This window comes from Prionailurus bengalensis, chromosome B3 (assembly GCF_016509475.1).
Source record: "Prionailurus bengalensis isolate Pbe53 chromosome B3, Fcat_Pben_1.1_paternal_pri, whole genome shotgun sequence".
In the NCBI taxonomy this organism is placed as follows: domain Eukaryota; kingdom Metazoa; phylum Chordata; class Mammalia; order Carnivora; family Felidae; genus Prionailurus; species Prionailurus bengalensis.
In genome coordinates this window covers 104,484,149-104,500,843 of record NC_057355.1, presented here as the reverse complement: position 1 = coordinate 104,500,843, position 16,695 = coordinate 104,484,149, and the positions used below count along the sequence as shown (strand labels likewise).

The 16,695-nt window shown below is 38.8% G+C and overlaps 1 protein-coding gene across 6 annotated transcripts in view; it reads right to left on the bottom strand.

Moving 5' to 3' along the window:
• The window catches only part of TMEM260 (transmembrane protein 260), a 72,691-nt gene that overhangs the window by 34,658 nt on the left and 21,338 nt on the right, over positions 1-16,695 (bottom strand). For all 6 annotated transcript variants that reach the window (XM_043556238.1, XM_043556234.1, XM_043556235.1 and 3 more), the window contains exons 4-6: positions 12,848-13,025; positions 11,196-11,309; positions 1,546-1,725 (exon numbers count right to left, since the gene is read on the bottom strand). In XM_043556238.1, the coding sequence (XP_043412173.1) occupies positions 1,546-1,725; positions 11,196-11,309; positions 12,848-13,025 (472 nt within the window). The remainder of the gene's footprint in view (positions 1-1,545; positions 1,726-11,195; positions 11,310-12,847; positions 13,026-16,695) is intronic.

The following is a 16,695-nucleotide window of genomic DNA, read 5'->3' as shown; positions in this document are numbered from 1 at the left end:
CAAAGCAACATCTCTCTTTATTCAATCTTTACTTCAGAGCCTTACTGAGTTTTTGCAGAGAAGTCAATGAAAACTAAACACTTTCTTTAGGAAGAATTAATGCAGAAATAATGATTGGCTAAAAATCAGTTAAAATATTTCCAGCAGGAATGATTAACACATTAATGAATTAACAGACTTTACACTTTTGTTACGGAGTCTCTTTAAGGCACTTTGATTAGAGCTCATTATCACATGTTAGTCTATGATTTCACAATTACATGTGAATTATACAAATTTCAAATCTGGAATGGCCCTCAAGCAATATTGTAATGGAATAACCAATATAAGTAAGCCAGAGTATAAATTTAAAGTATCAAACTTTCTAAGTCAAGAAGTAATTAATAATTATCCTTTCATTAACCTATTTTATTATGAAATATCTCCTCCATACAAATAACATATATAATGTGTATTTAAGGGATAAACAGTTTTTTTTTAAAGTCTACAGAGCCACCATTCACTTAAGAAACAGAACTGCACCAATTCCATAGGGTATCTCACAAAGCACTCACAAGCCTCGCTTTTCTTACCCCCCAGTGGTAACTATTACCTTGAATTTGGTGTTAATTATTCCCCTACTTTCTAATAATATATAGTTCTACTTCTTTTGTATGTCTCCTTGAGTAATAGACTGTTTAGTTTTTGTATGGTTTAGAATTTTCTATCAATGGTGTCAAATAACATGTAGTGTTCGGAGATTTGCCTTCGTAGAAGGCACAAAAAACACAAACCATGAAAGAAAAATCCGAGACAACTGTCTCTCTTAAAAACAAAAAACAAAAAAACAAAAAACCCATGAGTTTGTCCTCCTATTCTTCAGATAACCTTTACCATAACCACACTCAGTGTTTTGCCCTGATTTATGTTTTAGGGACAGTAGGGCCTTTTGAACTTTTATAACGCGATTTTAGTGAAATTATATTTTATAAAGTATTTACACATAGGTATGACAGTAAATAGTACCACGAACACTATTTGTCAAATGTGAAAAAAGGAAGTGTTTTGGTCGAGGTAGATTAAAAATTTTGAGGTTTTTTTTTTTTCTTTAATCTTTCCAAATATTTTTAAATCACAGACTGAGGGACCAAAGTGATACCCGATGCTAAGAATGAAGTGTTTCAAGTGCTGGCGGCAGAATCTTTTTAACTTTGTCATGCTGAGAAATATATTCGGGATATACGACATTATGATGTCAGGTTTGGGGATTCCGATTTTTTTCTAATGTCTGTTAAAGACCATATTCCAAGGAGCAAGTCTGCTATGTAAATAACTGAAATGAAAATTCTCTGTACTGTCACTGATAAATATTGTTTTTTTCAGTCAAAGCCCAGGCAGAACACTGAAGTTTTGCCATTTACTTCCTTAAAAGTGTTTTACTTATTTTTAAGATCCTACTACATCCCCTACATGGGACTTGAACTTACAACCCGGAGATCAAGAGTCGCATGCTCTACCAGCTGAGCCAGCCCAGTGCCCCCAAAAGGGTTTTAAATATAAATTTACCAGATTGAATGTTCCATATTCTTCCCTGAGAAAATGCGTCAAAAATCCTAGCAATGTTGTCTGGTCTCCCCAGGTCCAACGGGCTTGACTGAGGTAGGACGAGACAGGAAGGTAGACATAGGGCAACAAGCCAGCACCGAAGCACAGACTCAGCTTCAACAAAGAGCCCAGGGAGAGTTCCTGCATCAGAGCACATTGGGTTGTATAACAACGTTTATTTTAGTCCCTTCATCCCCGAACTTCCAGAACACAGCGAGGAAAACACCAAAATGTTTACTCAGAGCTGATCTCTCAATTTATAGTTAAGTTACCCCAGAATCCTATGTTAAACCTTCTGAGTCCTGTGGATTACTAGAGAATTGCATCAGCCTGAATTCCTTTGCATGGCAGGTGAAGCAAATAATATTAGTGAAGACTCCTGAGTATCATGTGGATTGCATGTTTTATATTTAAAACCATGTCATGACATGTATTACTCTAATACCAATTCACTTCACCACCATCATCGGGAGTAGGCTTCAACTATATTCTCTCTTGTGATTACACACTGATGATATGATTCTCTCTACAAGGGTTTTGGATATTTTGTGGAAATATTGGGCACAAATGAAGCCAGCTTTTAAATGACCTCCCAGCTCATCCAAATGCTTTCTCCTCAGTTTACATATAGGAAGGAGTACTGATGGAAATTTGTTGTATGTAACAATGCTGTTACGTTCGTATGAGAATGTATTTTTTCATCTGCACACTTCTAAAATAAAGGACAGTACTGACAAAGTCTCATAAAGATTATATCCAAAAGAATTCTGATATGCTAAAGACTCAAAGAGTGGTTGCTTTAGTAATCGGGAAAGGGAGTCTCTTACAAATATCATAATTGGAAATTGCCAACTTTTCCTTTACAAAAAAGGAAAATTCATGTGACAATGAATACAAGAACCAAGGTTCACATTCACCAGAAGTAGAACAAGCAGTTGACTTATATTAACATTTTCAAATAAACACTCTTAATTGAAAATGGAGTGTTTTTATTATAGTACTGATTTCATTAGATATTTCTAAAGAGGTAATGAGATGCACAAAAATGATGCATGAAAAGAGTATAAGAAATAGCTAATCGGATAACACGTCTTTGCTATTCTTAAAAGTAATTTTAAATAAAGCAAATGTTTATATTTTGACAGTTCCTGCATGTTATAAAGTTTGATTTAAAGTGGCACGATGCACAATTTTCCTTTTGTGGGGGAAATACACAGGGAGGCAATTACATGAGAGCGTTTTCAGAGAGCACTGGAGAGTGGCTCAGAGTTCTAGCTGCGCAGACATTAGAATCATCTGCAGAGCTTTTTGAAAATTATTAATGCCTGGGCTTCACCCCAGACCAATTCAAACAGAATTATTTTAGGGTGGGATTAGCATAAATACACACACACACACACACACACTATATATATATATATATATATATATATATATATATATACATGGATGTATACATATATGTACACACATATACATGCTTTTTAAAAGCTTCCTAGGTAATCTGAGTAGCGAGGGTTGCAACCAACGGACTCAGGACTTCGTACTCTGCCTCAAATCACCTGACCAGTGAGATCCAAGTACCCTGTCACTTTACTGGTAGACCTTATTCTAGCCTCTGCTATTTAACTAGTGAAAATGAAATGCCCTTTGAAGAGTCATACTTCCCAAAATGTCATCATGCATCAGTAGCTGACCTAAGTATGGGAAAAACAGGCTCTCAGACAAGGCTCCCACCTTATCAACTCTGAGTCCTGCATGTTTCATAGAAAGAATATGGCTCTTCTTTCAATTAACTGACACAAGACATTTCCTTTTTTTGTTATTATATTTATTTATTTTTGAAAGTGAGACACAGAGCGTGGGTGGGGGAGAGGCAGAGAGAGAGGGAGACACAGAATCTGAAGCAGGCTCCAGGCTCCGAGCTGTCAGCACAGAGCCCAATGTGGGGCTCAAACCCACAAACGGTGAGATCATGACCTGAGCTGAAGTCGGACGCCTAAGCCACCCAGGCGCCTGAAGACATTTACTTTTTAAGTTCCTGACTGTCAATGCACCGCTCTGGTATCTGAAAGCGCCTTCTCTGATGTCAGAAGCCTATCTATGAGTAAGGCCACCAAGATGGCAACATAGATCATTCCTGACTTCAGTCTTCCTCACAAAAACACCAGCTAGCAACTATCCATAGACAAGACATCATTGTGAAGAATCCCAGGATTTAGGGGTGAGGCTGAAGCACACTGAGCACCACAAGGACTAAGAAGGGCCGTGTTAGGAAGAAGCAGGAGCACTCTGACTGCATCACCCCACCCCCAGGCCAGCACCGCACTGCACTGGCAGAGCATCCCTGGGGCTAGTTTTTCCAGTGGGAAAAGACAGTCCCAGATGGACATCCAGCTCCCCCAACATGCAGGACACTTCCCAGGAGGCTCATTCAGTTCTCACCTCATGAGGACCACGGTGGGGGAAAGGGGTTGGCTGGGCTCAACCACTGGGATCACACAGACAGGAGACGGGGAGCAGGGTTTTCAGCAACCAGTGCTCAGATTTTGCAGATGGTGTCCCTCCTGGCAGCGATGCCCAAACAGAGATCCCAGCCAGGGTTCACCCACCTGCAGGGCTGAGCCAGTAGCTGATCCCACCCTAAAATAATTCTGGTTTAATTGATCCGGGGTCTACTTTAACATAACAAAGTCCGCATATGACAAGTCCATAGCTAACATCATACTCAATGGTGAAAGAAGGAAAGATTTTCCTCTGAGATCAGGAATAAGACAAGGGCACCCACTCTTACCAACTCCTGTTAAAATTTTTTTTTTTTTCAACGTTTATTTATTTTTGGGACAGAGAGAGACAGAGCATGAACGGGGGAAGGGCAGAGAGAGAGGGAGACACAGAATCGGAAACAGGCTCCAGGCTCCGAGCCATCAGCCCAGAGCCTGACGCGGGGCTCGAACTCCCGGACCGCGAGATCGTGACCTGGCTGAAGTCGGACGCTTAACCGACTGCGCCACCCAGGAGCCCCAACCAACTCCTGTTAAACATAGTCCTGGAAGTACTACAGAGTATTCAGGCAAGAAAAAGAAATAAAAGGCATCCAAATCAGAAAGGAAGAAGGAAAACTGTCTCTGTTTGCAGATGACATGATCTTATATAGAGAAAATCCTGAAGACGCCACCAAAAATCTGTTGGACTAATAAATGAATTCAGTAAGGTTGCAGGATACAAAATTAATGCATAACATTAGTTGTGTTTCTATATACTAAAAATAAATTGCCTGAAAAAAAAGAAAATTATCTCATTTACAATAGCATCAAAACCAATAAAATATCTAGCAATAAATTTAACCAAGGAGGTGAAAAATCGATACACTAAAAACTAGAAGGCATTGATGAAAGAAATTGAAGAGGGCACAAATAAATGGAAAGATATCCCTCGTTCACAGATTGGAAGAATTAAAAATTTTTAAGTGTCCATAATACAAAGCCGTCTATAGATTCAGTGAAATCCCTGTTAAGATTCCAATGGCATTTTCGGGGCGCCTGGGTGGCGCAGTCGGTTAAGCGTCCGACTTCAGCCAGGTCACGATCTCACGGTCCGTGAGTTCGAGCCCCGCGTCAGGCTCTGGGCTGATGGCTCAGAGCCTGGAGCCTGTTTCCGATTCTGTGTCTCCCTCTCTCTCTGCCCCTCCCCCGTTCATGCTCTGTCTCTCTCTGTCCCAAAAAAATAAATAAACGTTGAAAAAAAAAATTAAAAAAAAAAAAAGATTCCAATGGCATTTTTAACAGAAATAGAAAAATGAACCCTAAAATTTGTATGGAACCACAAAAGACCCCCAAATAGCCAAAACAATCTTGCAAAAGAGGAATGAAGCTGGAGGCATCACACTTCCTGATTTCAAACTACATTACAAAGCTTTAGTAATCAGGAGGCAGTTCAAGATGGCAGGGTAAGAAGATTCTGAACTCACCTCCTCCCACGGACACAAATTTACAAAGACCTGAAAAACACCTGAACAAGCGCCTCCACAACAAAGAACAAAAGGGCCACCTGAAAACGGGTAGAAGAGGCAGAGACATGGTCTTACAGAAAACCTCACCCCAATGCTGCAACCCACAGTCAGGAGGGATCTCGTAAATACAGGACTTCTCCCTGAGGGGTATGGGGTTTGTGCCCCACATAAGGCACCCCAACCTTTGGAACCTGCACCAGAGTAACAACCCCTCACCAAATGTCTGGTTTTGAAAGCCAAAGGGGCAAACATTCAGGAAATTCACGGTGCTGTAGGAAACAGAGACTCTGTTCTTAAGGGCTCAACGTATAGACTCACTCGCCCCAAAACCTGGTACACAAGCAGCAGTCTAGAAAGTGCTAGATTGTAAGTGAAGAAGATTCATTTGTTAATCTTTTTTTAACGTTTATTTATTTTTGAGACAGAGAGAGACAGAGCATGAATGGGGGAGGGGCAGAGAGAGAGGGAGACACAGAATCTGAAACAGGCTCTGGGCTCTGAGCAGTCAGCACAGAGCCCGACGCAGGGCTCGAACTCAGGGACCGCGAGATCATGACCTGAGCCAAAGTCGGACGCTCAACCGACTGAGCCACCCAGGCGCCCCTCATTTGTTAATCTTAAAATGTCTGCTGTAGGCGCAGAAGCCTGGTAGAACTCTCTCTGGGGACAGAGACGCTGGAGGGTACCATTTCTGGTGTTCTTTCTTGACCCTGTTATTGCCAGTGAGTGCGTCCCACTCCTGTGTGCCACTCCATCGTGGGTCTACGAAAGCCAGCCAGTGTGCACAGCCCACACAGGGGATGCCCCTTCAGTGCGTGGATCTGGTGATCAAGGGGGATTGCGTTTAGGAGTCCTATGGGTCTGAAACCATTGGAAAGACGGTTCTTAACAAGCTACCATCCCCAAGGGGCTGCACCGACAACAGACTAAAACACACCCTTGGTCTTCCTGTGAAAAAACTTCAGCCTGAGGGGTGGGGAAGATTCAGATTTACCACACATCTAAAGGCTACAGAAGTGCTCTCAGGGAACGCTGGCTGAAGGATACCATCTTTGAGCTCTCACCTGGCCTCACTACAGCTTGCTGGCATCTCCCAGAAAGAAGCTCATATACTCGTCTAGAGCCCCAAATTTGCATCAGTCCCTAAGCGGAGGCCTCCAGATTGCTTGGTCTGGAGGCCAGCAAGGCCTATGATTACAGTCCCATGGGACCATATATATATATATTTGCATACATTAAAGATGCTAACTGAAGTTCTAGTTTCCAATCAGCCTGAAACTAGGTGCTGAGATCCCTCCGTCTGGAACACTCACAGGCCTTGACACAATAACTGGAACCGACCAAGGAAAACCCAGGCTGCTCAGACAATCATAAAGGTTTGAGAGACAACTAGAGCAAGGTTAAACAATGAGGTACATCCCCTACACGATGCGACTCCTGCAAGACTAGGAGAGGCAGCCATTTTGCCTAGTATAAAGAATCAACCTCAGAGAGTCAAGTAAAATGAGGAGACAGAGGAATACATTTCAAATGAAAGAACAAGATAAAACCCTGGGGAAAAAAAAATCTTAATCCAACAGAGATAAGTAACTTGCCTGACAAAGAGTTAAAAGTACCGGTCATACAGATGCTCACCAAACTTGGGAGAAGAATGGACGTACACAGTGAGAAGTTCAACAAAGACATAAACATAAGGCAGTACCAAAGTCACAAAACCGAAGAATACAATCACTGAACTGAAAGATACACTATAGGAGTTCGAGAGCAGGCTGGATGAAGCAGATAGAATCAGTGAGCTGAAATAGGGGGAGTGGCACTCACCCAAACCAAGGAGCAACAAGAAAAAAGTTGTAAAAGTGAATATAGCTTAAGAGATTCACAGGACAACATCAAGTAGAAAATCATGTGTATTATAGGGGTCCCAGAAGGAGAAGAGAGAAAGGGGCAAAAAGCTTATTTGAAGAAATAATTGCTGAGAACTTCCCTTACCTGGGAAAGGAAAGAGACATCTGGATCCAAGAAGCCCAGAGAGTTCCAAAGAAGATGACCCCAAAGAGACCCACACCAACACACATTATAATTAAAATGTCAAAAGTTAAGGAAGGAAAGAAGGAAGGAAGGAAGGAAGGAAGGAAGGTGGGGAGGAAGGAAGGGAAAAGAAAAAAGAAAATTATAGGCCATATCAGATATCCCTGATGAACATCAATACAAAAATCCTCAACAAAATATTAGTAAACTCAATTTGACAATACATTTAAAGGATCATATACCGTGATCAAGTGGGAATTATTCCAGGGATACAAGGATGATTCAACATCTGCACATCAATCAACATGGTACACCACATTAATGGAGTGAAAGATAAAAATCATATGATCATCTCAACAGATGCAGAAAAACCACTTATAAAATTCATTTACCATAAAAACTCCCAACAAAGTAGGTATATGGTCACCGAAAGGCCATGTGTGACAAGCCCACAGCTAACATCATACTCAACAGTGAGAAGCTAAAAGCTTTCCCACTATTATCAGGAATAAGACAAGGATGCCCACTCTTACCATTCTTAATCAACATAGTATTGGAAGTCCTAGCCAGTGCAATTAGGCAGGAAAAAATATAAAAAGCATACAATTGGAAAGGAAAAACTAAAACTGTCACTATTTGTAAATGACACGATTTTATATAATGAAAACCCTAAGGACTCCACCAAAAAGCTGTCAGAACTACTAACCGAATTCAGTAGAGTTGCAGGGTACAAAATCAATACAAAAAAATATGTTGCTTTCTTTTTATACAGTAACGATGAACTATCAGGAAGAGAAATTAAGAAACCAATTCTGTTTACAATTGCATCAAAAAAGAATAAAATACCTACAAATAATTTTTTAAATAATTTTATTTATTTATTTATTTATTTATTTATTTATTTATTTATTTATTTAGAGAGTGAGCAGGCAAGAGGAAGAGAGAAAGAGAATCTTAAGCAGGCTCCATGCTCAGCATGGAGCCTGATGTGGGCTCGATCCCACAACCCTGGGATCATGACCTGAGCGGAAATCAAGAGTCGGACACTCAACCAAATGAGTCACCCAGGCGCCCCTACCTACAAATAAATTTAACTAAGGAGGTGAAAGACCCATACACTGAAAACAATAAGACACTGATTAAAGACACTAAAGAAGACACAAATAAATGGGAAGACATTCTATGTTCATGGATTGGAAGAGTTAGGACTGTTAAAACATGCAAAGCAGTCTACAGATTCAATGCAATCTCTAACAAAATTCCAGTCATTTTTCACAGAAATAGAACAATCCACTTGTATGAAACCACAAAAGATCCCAAATAGCCAAAGCCATCTTGAAAAAAAACAACAAAGCTGCAGGCTTTTCAAACTATACTATAAAGCTACAGTATTTAAAACAGTATGGCACTGGGGTAAAAACGGACACAGATCAATGGAACAGAATACAGAGCCCAGAAATAAACCCAGGCACACATGGTTAATTAATTTATGACAGAGAGGCAAAAATACACAAGGGGAAAAGACCAGTCTTTTCAAAAAATGGTGTTAGGAAAACCAGACAGTCACATGCAAAAGAATAAAACTGGATCACTATCTTACACCACAGACAAAATTAACTCAAAATGGATTACAGACTTGATCGAAAGACCTGAAACTATAAAATTCCTGAGAAAACATATATACATACATACATAATATGGAGTATTATTCAGCCACAAAAAAGAAGGAAATTCTGCCATTTGCAACAACATGGATAAAACTTGACAGTATTATGCTAAATGAAATAAGTCAGACTGAGAAAGGCAAATACTGAATGACCTAACCTATACGTGGGATCTTAAAAAACTGAACTCCCAGAAACACAGAGTAGATTGGTGATCACTAGAGGTGGGGTTTAGGGATTGAGGGAAATGAGTGAATGTGGTCAAAGTGTGCAAATAATTATAAAATGAGAAAGTTATAAAATGAGTAAGTCTGGGGGACGGTCATTATAGTATTGTACTGTACATTTGAAAGATGCTATGAGAATAGATCTTAAGAGTTCTCAACACATACGCACACACAATTTTAACTACATGAGGTGATGGATGTGTTAAGAACCGCATTGTGGTAACCTCATATATCAAATCATCATCCTATATACCTTAAACTTACACAGTATTATATGTCAATTGTATCTCAATAAGCTGGAAAAAGAAAAAGGAAAAAAATGAAGACTGGAAAAATAAAAAAGACGCTGGCTAAGATCACGGACAGCAGGGTGTGAGGGCACCCCCATCTGTGTATCCGTCATATCCGTCAATCTGCAAGGAAAATATTTGCGCCTCCTCAGGTTTGTGCTCTATAGAAAAGCCTTCACTGAATTATATTTTTTATGTTATATCTCCAACTTTAAAAAATCAAGCGTTTATATAATAAAAGACCAGATAAAGAACTTTCTGTATATTCTATAATACCACTATTAGACACTGCCTGCTACGCTAATATTCCTTACATAATGGACGTGACTGACTTCACAGAATCCAGTTCCAAGAAAAAGTTGATCTCTCCTGTCAATTTTTATGTTCCGTTTTTATCTATTTTTGATCGCATAAGAATTTTATAACCTCCATGTTATCCTTTCTGCTTTGTTGCCAGAAGCTAAGGACAAAATATGTTCAAGTACAGTAAATACAATTACCTAAAGTTTTGGAACAATTTCCCTATTTCTGTATAATAATTTTATTAAACATGTATTTTCTAATATAATTCTGGCTATAGCAACAAACAATGAAATGATAAATAAATGTAGCTGACAAATAATAATTAACAAACTAATAAACAATAAGTAAAATGACTCCAGTGTTGGCTTTGTATTTAGATTGCTTCAACCTCTGGGAGGAAGACTGACAGAATAAAGGGCTTCCGTCTTTCCAAAAACTCACACCTAACTCAGCTCCCTGCCTTCTTACGTACATCTCCTAACGCCTTACAGAGTATAGTAATTTTCTCATGTCGCTTTATACCGCTATTTAAATTAATAATAATTTTTCCTTTGAGAGAAAGGAAAAGCTGAAAGAAATCATCTTGAATTCTACAGAAATCTGTTCTGAGAAAACAGGATTGTTATTTACCAGAGATTTTATTTTTTGGGTCACAATAGCAGTGACAGTGTCTTGTTTTGTTGGGCGCTGCATCCCTAACACCTAGGGTAACATCTGGCAGCGAGCAGGGGCTTGACAAACAGCTGGATGAATGAATAAACTATTATGAATGCACTATCCTTTGTCTTAGAACATATAATAAAACAATCAAGGAAATCTGTTATTAGTGTTGTAACTCCTATTTTTATCAAGGTGCTGTTCAGAATCACTAAGAAAATGATGAAACAGGCGAGATGCCACTGCAATCAATACTGCATTTTTGTAAATCCTTTTTTTTTTCCAGTCAATGTTGTTAGAGCCTAAGGTCACTTACACATTATAGAAAACTAAAAAAAATTTAAAGCTACACATTTTCTGATGCCATAAATGTTATATCGGGCCTTAATAAAATACTATGAATTTTCATTAAAAACACTCAAAAACCTACCTTCTCTTTTAAAAGTCGGAAGAGAATCCATGGTATTATGCACAAAATATAGAGTACTATTGTGTGCTGATTACATAAGCTAAGGCCACAGCAGAAAGCACCAATTTTAGCTATCTGAAAAAAAAAATCTAAGTTAAAAATTTATCTAAAACTCATAAGTAAGTACGATGGTAAAAAACTATTCTTTATATTCAAACCAAGCACTTGTACCATAGGTCAGGCTGAAGTCAACCTCTTAGACACAAGCAGTCACACTTCAACAGACACTAATATTTATCACCATTATTTTTTATAATATTGCCCATTCTCATCCAATCACTGCAGTTTGACCTTACACGACTGCCTTCAAATTAAGTTTCCGAAAGTTCTGTGTGATGACTAGATAAGTCCTAACAATAATAGGATACTGTGTCATTGAAGTAAAACCTGTAACTAAAGCTCAGTCATTCTTTCCGTTTCATTTTTTCTCCTATTAAATAAAGTACAATAGGGACGCCTGGGTGACTCAGTTGGTTAAGTGGTCGACTCTGATTTCAGCTCAGGTCATGATCTCATGGTTTGGGAGTTTGGGAGTGTGGAGTTTGTGAGCTGTGCTCACAGCTTGGAGCCTGCTTCGGATCCTTTGTCTCCCTCTTTCTGCCTCTCCCTCTCTCTCAAAAATAAATAAATGTCAAAAAAAATTTTTAATAATAAGTAAAATAAAGTATAACACTTTTTTATTTAGAAACCAAGCCATGGGTGCTGTTTTTGCTTTTTTTGAACATGTGCAATTTTCATAATCAGAAAAAGTTATTTTGAACAAAAAGTAAACTCTAAAGCAGCACAGAACTGTTTATGGAAACCCCAGATAAACCAGGGTATTCTTCTGTTCATATATTCTTTAGCAACAAAAAGTTGCCTATACTAAGATGGTTTGGTACTTTCCAATGTGTAGACTGTAAGCTCCTAGAAGACCGGGTTCCTTCACACTTCAAATGATTCTGATATTAGCATTTGCCTTATAATTTATTGTAACCTCTTCTGAACTACTTTGTTTATACATTTGACACTCTTCTTATAGTTAAAAAATAGTACAATATTTTGGTTTTTTTTTGAGGGAGAGAGAATCTTAAGCAGGCTTCTCGCCCAGCATGGAGCCTGATGCGGGGCTTGATCTCATGACTGTGAGATCATGGCCTGAACCGAAATCAAGAGTCGGGTGCTTAACTGACTAAGCCACCCAGGTGCACCCCACCCCAACAGTACAAATTGGATCTTTTTGGCAATATGGTCAATGTACCATATTGGCATATAACCTAAGGTGGTGAGTCTGGAGCTTGGCCTCTTACGACCACACATGCACACATGCACACACACGTGACGGTGGGGCTAACCACCAAGCCTATCTCTCTCACAGGACTCGGAGGGGGTTCCATTCCTCTCATTCTCCAGAAAGCTTCTGAACTCTGAGAGGAAAAAAAGTCCCATGTTGTATAAAGGCTATCACGGGTCACCGTAAAAGAACTCAGAATATTTTCTCTCTCGACATGCCTAGATTACCTTGACAGTAATCAGATCAGATACACAGCGCCCAAACCAAAGTTAAAAGGAAATATAGCAACTGTCTAAAAATTAAAACAAAAAGTGATTTCACTTTGATCAAAATAGGTTACCTTTGATCTTTCTTTGGCGGTTGCTGCCTCCTCAAAATGTACAGTAAGAGCCATAAGCAGCCCCACAAACAGATTGTTTAAGCTGAAAACCTCTGCTGCAATGGACCAGTGCCATGTTAGACGAGAGAATGAAAACACCCCCGCAGCAAGGATTCCTCCAGCATGGGAGCCAGAAAGCCTGCAAATACAGATAACATGAAATCTTCTTTCCCAACAAAAAGAACCGACTTTATTTTCCTTTTTAGAAACTGTAGCGGCAGAAATTATGACAGTCACCCAGCCCTATCCCAACACATTATATGGTTAATACATTACTTTCATGTAATAATTTCTTCCCACACGTTTTAATTAGCAAGTCCATATATTAACTTATCAACAAATGAGGGAACGAGCCGGCTGGGTCTCCCATGCACTGAATGAGGTTTAGTTCTCAGATGGAACCTCTAGGATTCGAGCCAGTGCAGAAAGCCTGAAGTGATAGTAGCTGGAGAGATAACAAGTAGTAGCTGGAGAGATACTGAGTCACTTTTCTTGCTATAGCCGCAAAGAAGGGTGGTCTGGTTAACACGGAGCTATGCTGAATTATAAAAATTAATGAAATGGCAGAAGATGTATTCAGGAACACCCTTTCCCACTTCTTGTGGCATGTATGGACCTAGGCACCTTCCACACGACCACACTAGAGTGTATCTCTCAACATATGGCAAAGACGTCTTCGTCACAGTATTTGGTGATTTGAAGATCTTGAAAGTTAAGGTCTTAGTTTCTAGTGATTTCTTCTCAACACAAAGTTGAAGTTGAAAACGGAGTATCTTCTTTTAAAGACAGGGATGGGAATGTGAACTTCATTAACACAAAGAGAACCAAATGCTACACTTGGAAACAAATTTCTCAGCCCCAGTGCCAACGAGAGGAAGACGTCTCAAATAGATCAGGAAGCTGGATCTCAATCCAGAGATCTGATTTGAGACTGGCAACGTGATGGAATATGTTAGCACAGCAATGTCCTATTTCACTAGAAGTCTAAAATGATGAAAGAGCTGTTACCAAATATCTCTAACACGTGTTGTGATTCAATAAGCATTACCATGTCTAATAGTTACAGTATTATATAGCCCTAAGTCATTGCTTTTAAACTATATTGTTTTGTGTAAAAAGTGGAGTAATTTTGTGAAGTAGTTGTGGCTTTTAATCAAGCATTTTAGAAAAAAAGTTAAAATACAATTTTGATATCACTGAACCTGTTTTTGAGGTGCTCTTTGCAATTTATTTCTTTTCTTTCCCTTATAAAGGTCACCAGTTTCCTATTTCTTTCAGGGTTCCCCATTCTTCCAATGACCCTGATTCAACACATTAAAGCATTTCTTCCTTCTAAATTACATTCCAAATTCCTTTCAACTTGTCCTCATACTACCCTAGACTCAATTATTTTAATAGTTTCCTAAGTTGTCTTCTGTTTTCCAATCAATTCTGCAATATAACATCACATTAAACTTCTTAAAACATGCTCTTTATGACTACCTAGCCCCCCAATTTAAGGACTCTTCATTGCCTGTAGGAAACGAGCCAGGTTGGAATCCACGCTCCCAGCGAATAGTACCTAGCCGCTAATTACCAGCATTATTATCTCTACCAACCAGTTAGGCTCCTCAAAATTCCCTAATAAGACATGCTTATTCCCAGTGCCATACCTCTGCTCATGCTGTACCCACGAACTGAATGTCATCTCAGCTTCTATTTATTCAACCTCTACTCTTTTCTCAAATTTCTCTTCAATTCCCAGGTTTCTAGCTCATCTTGGAATATTTATGGCATGTTAACTGCCTGCAATAATTATTCTGACATTATTTTTGAAATGTGAACCGGAGTTAAACTTCATTTATATTGGAAGTCTTTAGCTCCGAGCACAGAAAGGAAACTCAGTGAATGAGAGAATGAATTAATCTTAAAGAATGGTAACATTTTTAAAGGAATTTCCATGTTTCATCTGTCAATGTTATTTTGGAAAGTCAGCATAAGATATAAGATTCCTTCCTCTACTTAAAACATAAATTCAGGGTGCCTGGGTGGCTCACTTGGTTAAGCGTCCTATTTTGGCTCAGGTCATGATCCCATGGTTTGTGAGTTCAAGCCCCGCGTCAGGCTCTGTGCTGACAGCTCAGAGCCTGGAACCTGCTTCAGATTCTGTGTCTTCCTCTCTCTGCCCCTCCCCGCTCACGCTCTGTCTCTCTCTGTCAAAAAAATGAATAAGCATTAAAAAAAAACACACACACAAATTAGCTTCCTTGGAAAACTGGCTGATTCCAGGTCTGTGGTAGCTCAAGTATAAAATGAATCTGAACTATCTTGTGCCAGAACGTAAGGAAGTGTTCAAAAGGGGACATGACAAAAGGACAAGGAGTCAGCTTAAAGGGGCCAAATCAGGGATAATTTAAATATCAATAATTATAGTAATAGATTGCAACCCAATGAATAAATAACCTATAGTGATATAAACAAATAAACGGGAGAGGAGAAAGTCCATAGAAAGTCAACAACTAATAACTGTAGAAGAAATGATGGAATTTGGCAGCGATCACCATCAGAATAATGGATACCAAAATTAGTGGGTAAAAGTTTTGCAGTAACAGAAATATGTACATAAGTCGAAACGTATCTGTCTAGAAATAGATTAACTACAAAAGGAAAAAAAGCTAATGTTACAGTGGCAAACCAGGCAGACACAATCTTAACCACATGATCAAAGTTAATGCCCAGAAATGGGACAAACATCATATACTTCCTGATCTAGTCCCATCAAAAGAATAGAGCATCATTTCTATGGTAATCTTGCCAAAATGTATTACCTGAAGCTACAGACAAATTCAAACTGAAGAACATTCTATAAAATAACTGGCCAATATATACCCCCAAAAATGTCAAGGTCTTGAAAGACAAAAACAAAAAGCAAAAAAAAAAAAAAAAAAAACAAAACCAAAAAAAACCATAGGTCCATATGAAGACTAAAGGGATACAACAATAGAATAAAAGGTATGATCTCGAATTTTCTTCTGTGAAATAGGATATTATTGGAATAATTGGCAAAATCTGAATCACCTTGATAGATAACAGTGTTGTATCAGTGATAATTTCCTGACTTTGAGAAATGCACTGTGGATATGTAGGAAAATGTGCTTGTTTTTAAGAAACACCCCTTGAAGCATTTAAGGGTAAAAGGGTACCATCTATGCAGCTTACTCTTAAATGGTTAAAAACAAAACAATACACACATATGGCTTGTGGCTAATGATATTGGGCATCTTTTCAAGTGCTTATTGGCTGTCTGTATGTCTTCCTTGGAGATGTTTATTCAGACCCATTGCCCATTTAAAAATCAGGTTGTCCTTTGTATTACCGTACAGTTCTTCTCAACTTCCTATTGATACATTTCTTTTCTGTGAAACACAGCCAGAGTCCATTGCCTGCATCCAAGAGCCCTGACTGAAACACGCTGCCTTCTCTCTTTGTTATTTCTATTACGTTTTCAAGGGAAACTACGTGAGCGAATTCTGAAAATAAATGCTGAAGATGCCATAGCTTTGTGAAAAGCAGAAGAGACAGCAGTATGTCTAAGAACAGAATGCATGCATACATACATAAGATATGAAGAATACAAAACATTTTGGAGGCCTCATCATTTTACTATTTGATTTGCGGTTCTCCTAGCAATGTATATAAGCTAGGCTTATACAAATTTCATTGATTTCAGCAGCCTTTTGTAAACAGTGGATATCCATTAAAACACATGTATTTCAACAAACTGCCTTTAAATCTGCTTTATGCTAAGATTCAGAATCAATCACCATTTT